The sequence below is a fragment of the Dasypus novemcinctus genome, chromosome 13 (assembly GCF_030445035.2).
Source record: "Dasypus novemcinctus isolate mDasNov1 chromosome 13, mDasNov1.1.hap2, whole genome shotgun sequence".
NCBI lineage: Eukaryota > Metazoa > Chordata > Mammalia > Cingulata > Dasypodidae > Dasypus > Dasypus novemcinctus.
In genome coordinates, this window is record NC_080685.1 from 26,450,213 (window position 1) to 26,464,528 (window position 14,316).

Here is a 14,316-nt window from a genome sequence, read left to right on the forward strand (position 1 = left end):
CTGAAACATTGAGTGGTTCACAGATAAAAGCAGTTTTATTAAAGAAGAAATTAAAAAGACAGGCTATGCAGTGGTTTCTCCATTTAAAACCAGAAAGGCCAAAACTCTTCCCCCTAGAACTTCACCCAGAAAGCAGAGCTAATTGACCTTACCTGAAGTTTAAAGTTAGCAGCTGGGAAACGGGCTAATATTTATACAAACTCTAAGTATGCTTTCCTTGTCCTTCATGCTCACTCTGTGTGTAGCAAGAATGAAGCTTGCTTATTAACAGTGAGTCACCCATTAAGCACAGGCAAGAAATTCTAGATTTACTAAAAGCTGTACTGTTACCTCAAGAAATAGAAGTTATGCATTATCCAGGCATCAGAAAACAGACACTGCTATAGCAAAGGGAAATGCTTGAGCTGACGCAGCTGCTAAAGGGGCAGCACGAATCCAGGTTTCCCTCCCACCCCTTATTCCAGCACCTGTACCAGTCCTTGAAGTTCCACAGTATACCCAGGACAAACAAACCAGGGCGGCTAGCCTGGGATTCACCCTGGAAACTGATGGGTAGCTTGATAAGGATATTCGTCTACCTGCCAGGAGCAGTGCAGTGGAAGGTCCTTCATGGACTTCACCAAGCCACTCATCTGGGAAAGGATGCCCTAACCAGCCTAGCCAAATGGGTTTTCAAAAAATAAAGCCTGGCAAAAACAGTCCAAAAAATTACTAGGAATTACTCAATTAAAGCCAAAAATGTAAAACGTAAAACAAAAACAACTTTCCTCTGTAGTTCTAATCACTCTCATAGTTATTAAAGTTAAAGGAGTATCTGGCTTGGTGCACTGATCCTGAGTGAAGCCAGCTGCCCAAGAAAGTGCCCGTTCACCAGAAGCACCTGATGGGATATACGAGTGCCAGTCACTGGACGGCCTAAAATACCTCTTCAAGAAATACAGCTAAGTAGTGTCTATGTCAAAGACAACTATTCCCTCTAACTCTAACCCACGTGCCTATTGCTAGGATGAAGGCAAACCAGACCTTGTCTGTTTTTGTCTCCTTTAACTTAACTAAAAGAGCAGTGCCTCTTCCCATTCTTCTCTCCTACCATAAAAAATTAAAATTGGCAGTTTATATGTAACCCCATTATCTATTGCAATTTCTTTCTAAAGTTAACCAACAGCATAAAATAAGGAAGAATACTGTTTCCCACCAGCTTTGGAAAAATATAGCCTTTGCAGGCACCTGACCTTTTATCCAACATCCTCTTAGTAAAACTACATATTCTCAAAATTCTAATTAAGTTTATTTCTTCCAGAATCCGCATCTTATTAGCCATATGGAAACTTCACCCAGCTTTGCCCAAGATTCGAGATCCATCTTCCTCCAACCTAGAAAGCAGAGAGGATTTTACACCTTATCAGGTAGAAGCTACTGCCCCTAACCAGCAAGAAGTAGCTCCAGAAGCAAGATCATCTCCTTTCAGCACCCCTTTAAGATTAAAGGTGTAAGCTCTCTGAGGGGGGAATAAAGCAGGCTAGTGAGATAGGGAATCAGTAGATGTATTTGGAACCTGGCAAAAAGTCCAAGTGAGCATCAATAACCCTCAAGATGGCTGCTGGAAGACCCTTCCCCCAAGATTCTGCCATTCAGAACAAAGACTTCTTCTGGAAGCCAGGAGAAGCCCGGATATTCCCCAAGGACTTTCTCAATAAACCCTCCTGGAAAATTAATGGGAGAAATAAGCAATCAAAACAGTAAACAGCTAAAACTCCCATGTGCTCATCATACTTCCCCACTTCCTGCCCTTAATAATAGCTAGGGTATGCACTTTAATAAATAATGTGGCAAAAACACAGACAGCCATCAATGTCTTAACACTGAAAATAGTTACGCCAAAGTTTAACAAACTTAAGCAGGCATCAAAGGGGTGAATAATATAGCCTGTACGTATATATGCGTATATTCAAACTTATTTAATTTTGTATCTAAGTTTGCCTAGTTTCGCAAAAGCCAATTAAGTGATATAAACTCTATAGGCTTTGTGTATTTAGGAAGGATGTAAACTGAATGTGTATTTGAGCTTACATCCAGATGGAATGTGGGCGATATGTTAATTCAAGCTTACCTGGTATCCAAACAAACCCCTAAACCCTAAGAAACTAACAAAAAAAGTCCTCTTTGTGCCAAAGCGCCGCATGACCCCTGGTCCTGAATCCTCTGCATAAAAAGGTCCTGGAAATCTTATTCAGGGCTCAGTTTTTGGACAGGAGTCCACCAGGCCCGGCTGGTTGTAATAAATATTCCTTCTCAGAAAATTCCTGCATCCTAGCCTTCAATGCATGATTACTGACCTCTCTGCTGCCACTACAGTAACATGTATACAACATATTTCCCATGTTAACCACTTTCAGATGTACAATTCAGGGGTGATAATGACATTCAGTGCTGTACAACCATAACCACTACCTGCAATATTTTTAAAGCTTAAGTTTCCTGTAGGAAGTGCCCAGAAAATTTTTAGTTGGGTCCTTGTTTCATAACTTGACAAACCAGAATGCAGAGAACTTTTATGGGAATCAACATGAAGTGTCAATTTGATAGAGATTTAGCAAAAGAGACTGTGCTTATTACTGTTTCACTAATTTGGTACCAAAGGTCTGACTTCGCTTCCTGGGCAAGTGTTTGAAGAATAAGCAGCTTCACTTCTGCCTGTGCATGTGGCTGAGATGCAACAAACACGCCTGCCATAGTTATGTAATTACCTTCTTTCTCTGCCCAATAATCCTGCCAGATGCTCACTGTTGTGCTTCTTTTACTAACGAGAAAACTGAGGCTCAAAGAGGTCAAGTAACTTGCCCAAGGACACAATGGTGGAGAAGCAAGAATTTCAACCCAAGTCTTTCTGACTCCAAACCTTTTGTTCTTTCAACAAAATATTGCTTCACACAACTGATTAAAAACAAGGTCCACCTGGGGAGATCTGATGGTTGGGTGATGAATCATGAGGCTTTGTAGTATCTCCTGGCATATAACACCCAGGATTTGTCTTTCTTCTTTCAACTTCCTGAACTTAGAAGAAATTGCAGGACAGTTAACAGTCACTGTTTATATAGTGCTGCCAGTACATTCAGCACTATTCTAGGGCTATAGGTATAACAACCTAATCCTGAGCAACCGTAGACAGTAGATTCTATTACTATTCCCATTTTACAGACGATGAAATTGAGGCACAGAGAGGCTGAAGAACTTGCTCAAGGACACTGAACCAGCAAGAAGCAAAGCCAGAATATGAACCCAGCAATTCTGGCTCCTGAGTCTGACTCTTGAACGATCATCCTCTGCTGCCTCTCAGGAAGGGTCTGTTTTGCTCTGGTGAGGAGTCTTGGTTCTCAGATCTGATTTTCTGACTACTTCTCTGTCTACTCAGTAGCTTTTTGGCTAAGGGAGTTATTTGGAGTTAGACCAAAAGTTGTGTGACCTTGGACAAACTACTTGATCTCGCTACAGCTCAGTTTTTTCATCTGTAATTTTGGGAACACTAAGGACACTTAATTCAAAGAGTTGCCCTGAGGCTTAAATGAAATAAAGCATGTGGAGAGCTCACCAGAATGCCTGACCCATAGAAAATGGGCAATAGATATTCTTATCAATATGTTCTAGAGTTGACAATAAAAGGCAGAATTTGAGCACAGGTCTGTTTGACTCTATGGTCCCAACACTCAACCAGAGTACAAAGTGCCTCCCCAGCCTCCACATCATTCTACCCTACGAGTCCCCCACCAGGCTTTCCTGATGTTGTCAACGGGCATGCCAATCTTCCGTCTACTCAGGGAGAAGTTCTGGGTCTTCCTTGACTCTTTCCTCTTCCTTTTCCACAGTGATGAGTGGTCAGTACTGAAAAGACAGAAGCAGGGTCAGAGTGGGAGTTGGAGGCTAGTGGAGCATGGTCTCTGGTCTGGGTGATGCAGGAAATGTAAATCTTGTGGTCCTCAATAGTTTCCATGTCAACATTCAATACAGTCAGAAAACCCACGGGGATCAGACTGGGACAGGAGCCCACATAGCCCAGCCTCATCTGAACCCCTGTCCTCCCATCCTTCCACCCTTCTAGCCCCCATCCTTTTGTTCGTCGCTCCTTCCCAACCCCAGCAAGGGACCCATAAGTGGCTCAGGGCTTCGGGTCCTGCTCCCAGAGCATATGTCGAAGTCACCTTCTGGCCAGGGAGTTGCCTGGGACTGGGCTGGGTGAGGAGAGTGTCAGGCAGGGTGCTCCTAGCAGGGACGGCCACCTCACCCCTGATGAAAACAGCCATGACTTTGGACAAAACCCTAAGATTCTTACTCACTTTTTGAACCTGATATTGAGGCTGAATGTGAACAGCCCCTCTCCAGCCAGGTAGGCAGTTTTTGCAGAGGTCTCATCCACCATGGCCGCCAGGGACTCTCCAAGGGCAAACCTGGGGGTGGGGGCGGGGAGGAAGGCTAGGGCTGTGGCTTCTGGGCTGACTAGGTCTCCCCCAACCCTGCGGTGGAAGCACCTCCTGTCTCACCCTTTCCCCAGGTCCCTCCCAAACCAGATCTTCAGCGTCAGGGCCTAAATGTGAACTGTAACTTACAACCTACAAAGTGCTGACAAGATGGACACCTGAGCAGTGCCGCCTGTGGAAAGCTGGGAGCCCACTTCAGCAGGATGCTGCAAACATTTGCTTTATTTAAAGGGCAGAATATTCTTCTCCTCACTTTTGTACCCTGACCTTGATGCCAAAGCTACTTCACTGTTGGTTCGTTAGGGAAAACAGAAAGCACACAACTGTAGAATGCAATGAACACAAAACAGACCTGAGTTCCTGATTGTGAAAAGCATGATCTCAATTCTCCGTGGATCAGGTCAGCTGTGCCCTCCTGTACTGCCACCAAAAGGCTTCCTGGACCTTTGCACCCTCCCCCACCTTTGGTGGAAAGAGCAGAGGCCAAAGGAACCATTCCAACCTATTTTTTTTTTAAATAAAAAAAATTTTTTATTTAGTATACACTTATTATTTTATTTTTTTCATGTACAATCACTAACGCAAAATGTTAATAGGAAGAACTGTACGAGGGTATAGGAGAGTTCTATGCTGCTTTTCGCAGGATTTTTCTGCCAACCTACAGGTGCTCAACAATAAAAATATGCCTTCTCTTGCTCATTATCCTCCTAGGTGGTCTCATTCCAGTGTCTCATTACTACTGGAGTGGAATGAAAGATCTAAGCTCGTTCGTCCCATCATTGTAAAACTATCTGTTAACTAAGACTGAAAAACAGATTTAAAAGTCCAATTCAGTGTTCACACAAAGTCCAGGATCATTCCAGGACCAAAGGGAAGAACTGCTTGCTTGCTGTTAACCCAGTTTTTTTTTTAACCTTTCAAAGTTGTTAAAGCTTTACCAGAAGGCATGAGCGTAGGGAACATTGCCATCCAACACGTCTCACGTAAATCCAAACCTCAGACTCCTTTTGTGGAGTAAGAAGGTTACCTGCCCTTTTTTTTTTTTTTTAATTTTTTTATTCATTTTTTTAAAATATTACATTAAAAAAATATGAGGTCCCATTCAACCCCACCGCCCCCACCCCACCACTCCCCCACAGCAACACTCTCTCCCATCATCATGACATATCCATTGCATTTGGTAAGTATATCTCTGGGCATCGCTGCATCCCATGGCTATGGTCCACATCATAGCCCACACTCTCCCACGTTCCATCCAGTGGGCCCTGGGAGGATCTACAATGTCCGGTAATTGTCCTTGAAGCACCACCCAGGACAACTCCAAGTCCGGAAAACGCCTCCGCATCTCATCTCTTCCTCCCATTCCCCGCACCCAGCAGCCACCATGGCCACTTTTCCCACACCAATGCCACATTTTCTCTGTGGACCTTGGATTGGTTGTGTCCATTGCACATCTATGTCAAGAGGAGGCTTAGATTCCACATGGATACTGGATGCAATCCTCCTGCTTTCAGTTGTAGGCACTCAAGGCTCCATGGTGTGGTGGTTGACATTCTTCAACTCCAAGTTAGCTGAGAGGGGTAAGTCCAATAAGTCAGAGTATAGGAGTTGAAGTCTGTTGCTGCCTCCCTTCACCCCTCCTCCTAGCCTTTGTTATCTCCCTTTTCCAGCCGTTGCTATCCTTCCCGCCAGTCCCGTCCACTTAGCCAACTCATAATCTGCCCGCTTTCTTAATCACCGCCTACTTCATAGCTGCCTGCACAGTTCCGCCTATCCACTACCGCCCTGTAGTTTACCCGCCCCAATTCCTACCCCTCCCTTGACCCGACCTTATATAATCAAGTGTATTTCCGCAATAAAATTAGACTAGCTCATTCTCACAGGCTGTCTCCGTGGTTTTTACCGCGCGTCCCCCACGCCTGGAGAACCTAGGCCTACGCATTGGCCTAGGGGCTCACCGCCGAGCCGTGGAAGCCCGCCCGGTCCTCGTAGGTTGCTAACTTAGAGTAGCAGCCCACAGCAGGGGTTGCTAACTTGGAATAGCAACACTCAGCAGGGGGCTCGCCCGGGATCCTTTCCTTCCACCGCCCTCCGGCCCCTCTCTGCTGCTGCTGCTGTCTACTGGCGACCATTTCAGCTCTCCAGGTAGGGACCCCATCGCCGTCTTTTCTTCTCCCACTATGGGCACCTCTCTCTCCTCACACCATACCCCTCAGGTTCGGCTTTTAGCCGCCCTGCTTGATACCAATGGAGTCCGCGTTTCCCTGAAACAGCTCCAAAAATACTGGGACCTGCTCCTCCCTTTTAATCTGTGGCTTGCCACCTGCCAGCTCTGGAGCCCAGACACATACTCTCGACTCATAGATCGAGTCACCTCCGCCATAGAGCATGAAAAGCGGTCTTTTCCGCACGGCCTGCTGCCTGCTCTAGTAGCCATACGCGCCTGTCTCCTTGGTGCACCGTCAGAAGCCATCTGAGACAAATCAGTTAAGCAACCCAATGACTATGAGCCCGATGATCCTGGCGACCCAAATTCTCTGTCTGACCAGCTCGCCGCCGCTCTCGAGCGCGAACCTCCCCGCCCGCGCTCCCCACGGCCCGCAGAAGCCGCTTCAGTAGCTCCTCAAAATAGCGGACTTTCTCCTTTTTCTTCCACCTCTGCCCAAAATGGTGCACTTCCGGCTTCTTCTTCACCTATGTCCGAGCCCGCCTGCAGGAACAAAGGCGCCTCCTCTCACCTTTACCCGCCCCTCCCTGTCTCGTCATCTTCCGGCCCTGCCCCGGACATAATGTCGCCGCCATCTTGGCCGGCCCCTGGAAATGACGTGACTTCACCGCCATCTTGGCCGGCCCCCGGAAATGACGTGACTTCGCCGCCATCTTGGCCGGCCCCCGGAAATGACGTGACTTCGCCGCCATCTTGGCCGGCGCCCAAAAATGACGTAACTACATCGCCATCTTGGCAGGCGCCTAAAAGTGACGTCGCCGCTCCGCCATCTTGTCCAGCGCCCAAAAATATCCCGCCGCCAGTTTGTTGCCGCCTTGACGCTGCTAAGCCATCATTCTCTCATCTGTTTCCCGCTACCGTTCATCCCTCGCCACCACCGTATGGCAGCAGCTCCCCACCTGCTTCTAGCGAAGCACATTCTCCCGCCCCCCAGCTATACCCGCTCAACCCACTGCCCACGCAGCAACGCCCTCAGACTTGGCTTCCCTTCACAGCCGAAGAAGTTAAAACTCTTCGCAAAGCTGTTAAAGAAGACGGCATAGGTAGCCCATATGTCCAACAATTAATAGAAGAGTTAGGGGTTCAACTTGCTCTTCCTTATGACTGGATTTCTCTAGCCCGTTCCATCCTTCCGCCAGGCCAGTTCCTTGAATGGCGTGCTTACTATCAAGTAGCTGTTGATAAGCAAGTGGTAGAAAATGTCCAGGCGGGTATCCAAGATCCAGCTGACGCCTACACAAGAATTAACAACTATGCTGACCCTCGTTCTTATATAAACATAGATCCAGGGTTTTGGCACCGAGTAAAAGCTCTTGTCCAGCGATCGTTCTCTTTAGTTTCTACCAAGCAGTCCACCAAATTTACGCAAATGCTTCAAGACTCGCAAGAAACCTTTCCAGCATTTGTCGCACGCGTTTTAGAAGCATGCCAGCGGAAAATTATTAACGAAGATGCTCAGTTTGTGTTAGCAAAAAAACTCATTCTCGATGGGTGCCTTGCACCTTTCCGGGCCGTTATTCTTCCTATCCGTGATAAGCCAATACATGAATGGGTATTGGCTTGTCGAGATATTGACCCACAGACTAAAGCACTTACTGCTGCCTTCGCTTCCACCATGGCTGTGTCATCTGCCTCCACTTCTGCCTGCTTTCGATGCGGTCAGCCCGGTCATTTTGTCCGCGAGTGCCCTCAACAGGCAGCTCCCCGCCCTGCCGTAGCACTGCACAGACCAAGAGGCCCCCCCACACCATGCCCGCGCTGTGGCAAGGGGTATCACTGGGCCCGCGATTGCCGCTCATCGCAACGTATCTCCCAGCCTTTAAACTTCCAGCGGGGCAGGCCTCAGCCCCTCCCCCAAGAGGCCCTCCAGAGAGCTCCAAAACCTTAATGTGGACAATGCCTATCAAACGTCACCAAAAACCTTCCTTAGAGCTTAAAATAAACAGACAATGGCTTGAAGGGCTCTTAGACTCTGGTGCTGAAATCTCTTGTATTCCCTTTGAAATCGCCGCCTTCAATCATTGGCCCCTCGAAACCGGCCCTCAAGTCATCGGCGCCACGGGAGCTGCTACCTCCTGGAAAACCTCCCAGCCTCTGCATTGGAGCGACCGAGAAGGTCACGAAGGCCAGATTCGTCCACTCGTCCTTTCTTCAGTCCAAACCATCCTGTGGGGAAGAGATGTACTCAGCCAGCTAAAAGCTCGAATCACCACAGAAGCCTTCATAGCTGCGCCGCCCCCCCCCCCTTATAGGGGCCACTGCTCCCATCTCAAGACCTGACCCTATCCCTCTGGAATGGGACACAGAGGAGCCCATCTGGGTCGAGCAGTGGCCCTTGCCAACTCATAAACTGCAAGCTCTCTCTGCCCTCGTCGAAGAACAGCTACAAGCAGGGCATATTGAGCCGTCTACCAGTCCCTACAATTCGCCAGTCTTCGTCATCAATAAAAAGAACACGAGCAAGTTCCGCCTCCTTCATGACCTTCGAGAAATTAACAAACATATTAAGCCAATGGGATCACCTCAGCCTGGTTGCCCGCATCCCACTGCAGTCCCTCAGCATTTTCATGCAGCCACCATCGATATCAAAGACTGCTTTTTCTCTATCCCTCTTCACCCGCAAGACTGTCCACGATTTGCATTTACAGTCCCACGCACCAACAATCAGAGCGCAGCGCTTCGATTCCAATGGCGAGTACTACCACAAGGCATGCGGAACAGTCCAACTATATGTCAGCTCTATGTCAATCATGCCATTGAGCCGCTACGCTCTAAGTTCCATCCAGAGCACACATACATCATCCACTATATGGATGACCTTCTTTTAGCAGCAAGTTCTAAAACACTTCTCAATGATCTACTCTCTGCAGTTACGACAAACCTCTCAAGTCTTGGACTAATAGTGCAACCTGACAAAGTCAACCCCCAGCCACCTTTCCAGTTCTTAGGCTTTCATTTTCATCAATATATTCGGCCCACCAGCCCGCAAATCCATGTTTCTGATCACATGACGCTGACTGAGCTCCAACGGCTTTGCGGACAAATCAATTGGCTTCGATCAGCACTCCCCATCACAACAGCGCAAATGCAACCCCTTTTCGAGCTCCTGCAGACTAAGTGCAGTCCATCCGCTGCAGTCGTTCGCCCCATCACCATCACCCCAGCTGCCAAAGAAGCCATCCAACAAGTAAATGCTGCACTCCAGCAATGCCGCCTAGAGCGATTCTCTCCCGATCTCCCAATCCTTGCCTTAGTTTTGCCGACACCAGTCACCCCAACGGGTCTCCTATGGCAAGATGGTCCTCTTCTTTTTCTACACACGTCAAAAAGTAAACTCCCAAAAATCTGCCCATTTACAAGGGCTTGGATCACATTAGCCACTGACTTAGTACTTCTCTCCATACAAACGTACGGCGTCCCGCCACACACCATCGTTTGGCCCTTTGATGCAAAAGAAGTTACCTCTCTCATCATGAATAATGCCCAAATGCAAGGCCTAATAGAATTCTTTCGTGGCTCTTTTGACAATCACTATCCGCATCATCCACTACTACAAGGGGTATCTCAATTAGCATTTTCCAACCCGTTCCATCCGCTGCCCGCAAGAAAGCCAATTCCTTTTGCCATCACTGCTTTCACCAATGCTTCAAAAAAGGCATTCGCTGCTGTCATATATACGCCAAGAGAACCTAAGCCACGACAATTGGTGTTTGCTAATGACTTTTCTGTCCAAACAGGTGAACTTTTAGCTGTCGCCGCAGTCCTCAATCTCTACCCGGACCAGCCTCTTAACATCTTCACAGACAGCTTATACACTTTACAAGTGTGTCGCAGCCTCCCGTTTGCTACTTTCCTACCCAGTGACTTAACTATTGACCAAGCACTCGCTTTTGTACAGCGACTGCTTGAAGAAAGGCAACAACCCTGGTTCATTGCTCATATCAGAAGTCACTCTGGCCTGCCAGGACCGCTAGCTCAAGGAAATGCCCTCGCTGACGCTTTAGCATCCGGCCGCCATGTATGCCCAGTTGCCATTCAAGAAAACCTCACTGACAAAACAAGACTGGGAGACTTTGTCAACCAAGCTAAGCTCCTACACTCTTAATTCCACTTCTCAGCGCGATCCATTCAAAAGCTCTTCCCAGACCTCCCCATTGAAACATGCAAACATCTTGTGCACTCCTGCCAAACATGTGCACCTTTGCTGCCTCTTGGACCCTTGCAGCCTCGCGGAGCTAATCCCCGCGGCCTACGGCCTAACTCCCGCTGGCAACTTGACGTCACACACGTTAGCGCCTTTGGACGCCTTAAGTATCTTCATGTTGCAGTTGATACTTTCTCGCACCTGTGCTACGCCGTGCCCCTCACAGGAGAGAGCGCTAAACATTGCATCAAAGCACTCCGACAAGCCATTCTATTCATGGGAATTCCCTGGGATCTCAAAACCGACAATGGACCAGCCTATCGCAGTGCCACCTTTGCCAGCTTCGTACAAATGTACCACATCACACACCATTTTGGCATCCCCTACAATCCACAAGGGCAAGGAATTGTTGAGCGCACTCACCAACAGCTCAAGCTACTCATTCAAAAAGAAAGAGCTTCCTCCCCCCATAAAGCCCCTGCTGACGTCATCACTGCCTGCCTTATTCATCACAATCTCCTGACCTTCGATGACAAGGGACTTTCCCCAACCCACAAACATTGGGGACCCATGTGGCAACCCTCGCAAGTCCCTCTTGTTCACTGGAAAGACCCTGCCACAAATCTTTGGCAGGACCCGGCTCCCTTGCTAGCACAGGGGAGAGGTTTTGCTTGTATCTTCCCAGACTCTGAGCCACAACCACTCTGGGTCCCTGGGCGCTATATCAGGCCTGCCACCGACCCCAAGGTTCCCCTTAATGATAAGTACCCTATGCCCTCCGTGAGAGACAACATTGACAGCAGAGGCCCAGATGTTGCCCCATTCGCTCAAATTCAGCACCAACCAGCCCCTCCCTGAAATGCTTATATTTAAATAAGTGCTCTCTCCGAGTTTCTTTCTGCTGATTGCCCCTCCTCTATGAGGGCTCTCTTCTCCTTCTTTTGTCATTACAGATCTCTCAAAGGACCCAACTCTGCATACTCCACAAGAAAAGCCTTTGCTACCTCTGCAACCCGCCATTGAAAAGTGCCTGACCTTCACCAAAACGTGCTTTATAGTTCATCAGAAAAGAACTCTCAGTGCAGATGCTCCTCAAGCTCCCCTCGCACCCACTCTTACTCTGCTTCTTTCTTGTAATTTTCATTTTCTTAACAATCTTCTCAGCTGTTTGCCTCGCAGCTACAGCCCCAACAGATTGGAACCTCCGTCAACGCCTCCTCCTCGCTGTCGCCTTTCTACTTTTAATTGGCACTTTCACCTCTCTCGTCGTCCTTCTCCCATGACCACTATACGCCCCCAGGTAAATTCACCCGAGTCTACCTCTCCGACACCGTCGTCCATGGGAACCACACCAGCTCTTTCTCGCCGCGAACGACGTCGACAACGTTTCTTTGCCCGCCGCCTAAGCCATCTTTCCCTTGAAGATGATGACCCCATAGAACGCCAAGTTCTCCAACTCCTCCGACGAGCCCGCTCTGTTCATACCCCCGCCTCCTGTTCCCCTCCCCTCCCCTACCTCATCCATCTCCTCATTCTCATGTTGTCTCTAGCCTCCTCTGCCCAAAGCTCCTCCTCCCATCAGCCATTCAACTGGACCCTGCAGACATTTCCAGAAAAACGTGTTCTCGCTTATAATGTTACTAGTGTCGCTCTCTCCTTTTTCACGCACATCTGCCCTCTTGCTGGAATTTCCTTCCGTCCTGAATGCCAAGTGAGTAACATCAAAAAAGCAAAAGTAGGCTTCCACCATTCCTCATCCTGTCGAGGCGGGAATACAGCATGCCTGCTTTCTCAAAACAATCGTCTCCTTGGCCCTCAATTTAACCCTGTGTCTGGTTTTTACATCTGTCCTGCTAGTGCTCGAGGTTGTCATGACCCATCACACTTCTACTGTCCCTCTTGGGGATGTGTGACCATGGCCCATGGATGGTCCGGCGCCCCCAACAGAGACCCGTATCTCTCTCTCCAAGTAGCCAACAATTCCCGTTGGGACTTCATTTCGCTGACAGTAAAAAACCCAAACGACGATACATGGCTGGCCGCTCGCCCCTATGGACTCCGGTTGTATATGAGCAACTATGATCGTGGCGCTTTGTTTGAAATCCAAAAGCGTGTTGTCTCCGCCCCACCCTCTGCTATTGGTCCCAACCACATCCTTAACCCTCCTCCCTCACCCACTGTTCACCTTCTTCCGTCCTCATCTACTCCCCTCAAAATCTCTTCCACCTCGGCCGCCGTCGTCCCTTCTACAAGCCCCACTTCCCCCCCCCCCCCCGCTTCAGGTATACAACCACATCCTCTCATCCCCTCTAGTCCCTACTTCAAACTCCTAAACGCCTCCTATTCCTCTCTCAACGCCTCCCACCCCAACCTCACTCGCTCTTGCTGGTTGTGTCTTTCCCCCAGCCTCCCCCTCTATGATCCACTTGCTATCCCTTCACCACTCTTTACTTCCTCCACCGACGATTCCCCCTCTTCCTGCAATTGGAATCAATCTACTCATGTCCCACTCACTTTTACGCACATCTCTTCCAAAGGTTTATGCATTCACCCCCGTTCTTCCCACACTCCTAGCCTTACTGTCTGTACCAACTATACCTCCCCAAACATCTCTGCCAAATACTTAGTTCCCCTAAACACCACCCAATGGCTCTGCTCTTCCACCGGACTTACCCCATGCTTATCTGTTGCCACACTTAACAAGACCAAAGAAACGTGTGCTCTCATCCTCCTCACGCCTCGAGTCATCTATCACACTCCTCTACATTTCTTTGAAGCCTTTGACCACACTCAAGAAGCTATTTACCTCCACAAACGCGAACCTATTACTGCTGTACTCACTGTCACTTCCCTCCTAGCTGCAGCTGGAGCTACCACTGGTGTTGCAGCCCTAGCCACACAAGCCTCTGCCCTCCAAAACCTCAGACAAGCAGTAGACTCTGATATCATCTACCTCCGAGATGCAGTCAAATATCTTAAAGACTCCCTCAATTCCCTTTCAGAAGTTGTCCTGCAAAACCGCCGAGGCCTTGACCTCCTCCTCCTCAAAGAAGGTGGCCTATGTGCAGCTCTGGGAGAAGAATGCTGTGTCTATGCCAACTATACCGGTTTAGTAGACTCCAGCTTAAAAGAACTTGAAAAAGGTCTCAACCAACGCCGACTTGAACGAGCTCAAACTGCTGGTTCCTGGGGCTTTCTGCAGCCCCTCCTCCCCTATCTCCTCCCGTTACTAACCCCAGTTCTGCTCATCATCCTAGGTCTCACCGTTGGTCCTTGGGCCATTCGACGAATCATCTGCCTTGCCAAAGATCATGCTGACAGTGTATTTTCCTCATTTGTTCAAATCCATTACCAACGTCTTGCTACCTCTGATTCCATTCCTCAATCTCGACCACGTCCTCACCCCCCTTCCCACTGTACATCCCGCCTGTGAAGCTGCTTGCTGTGAAGCTCTCTGACTTTAGCCGTCGGTA

The 14,316-nt window shown here is 48.5% G+C and overlaps 1 protein-coding gene across 1 annotated transcript in view; it reads right to left on the reverse strand.

The window, feature by feature from the left end:
* Positions 1–287: 287 nt before the first annotated feature.
* The window catches only part of LOC139436271 (uncharacterized), a 34,357-nt gene continuing 20,328 nt past the window's right edge, over positions 288–14,316 (reverse strand). The window contains exons 3-4 of the mRNA XM_071207444.1: positions 4,332–4,442; positions 288–3,879 (exon numbers count right to left, since the gene is read on the reverse strand). Of these exons, the coding sequence (XP_071063545.1) occupies positions 3,741–3,879; positions 4,332–4,442 (250 nt within the window). The 3' untranslated portion in view covers positions 288–3,740. The remainder of the gene's footprint in view (positions 3,880–4,331; positions 4,443–14,316) is intronic.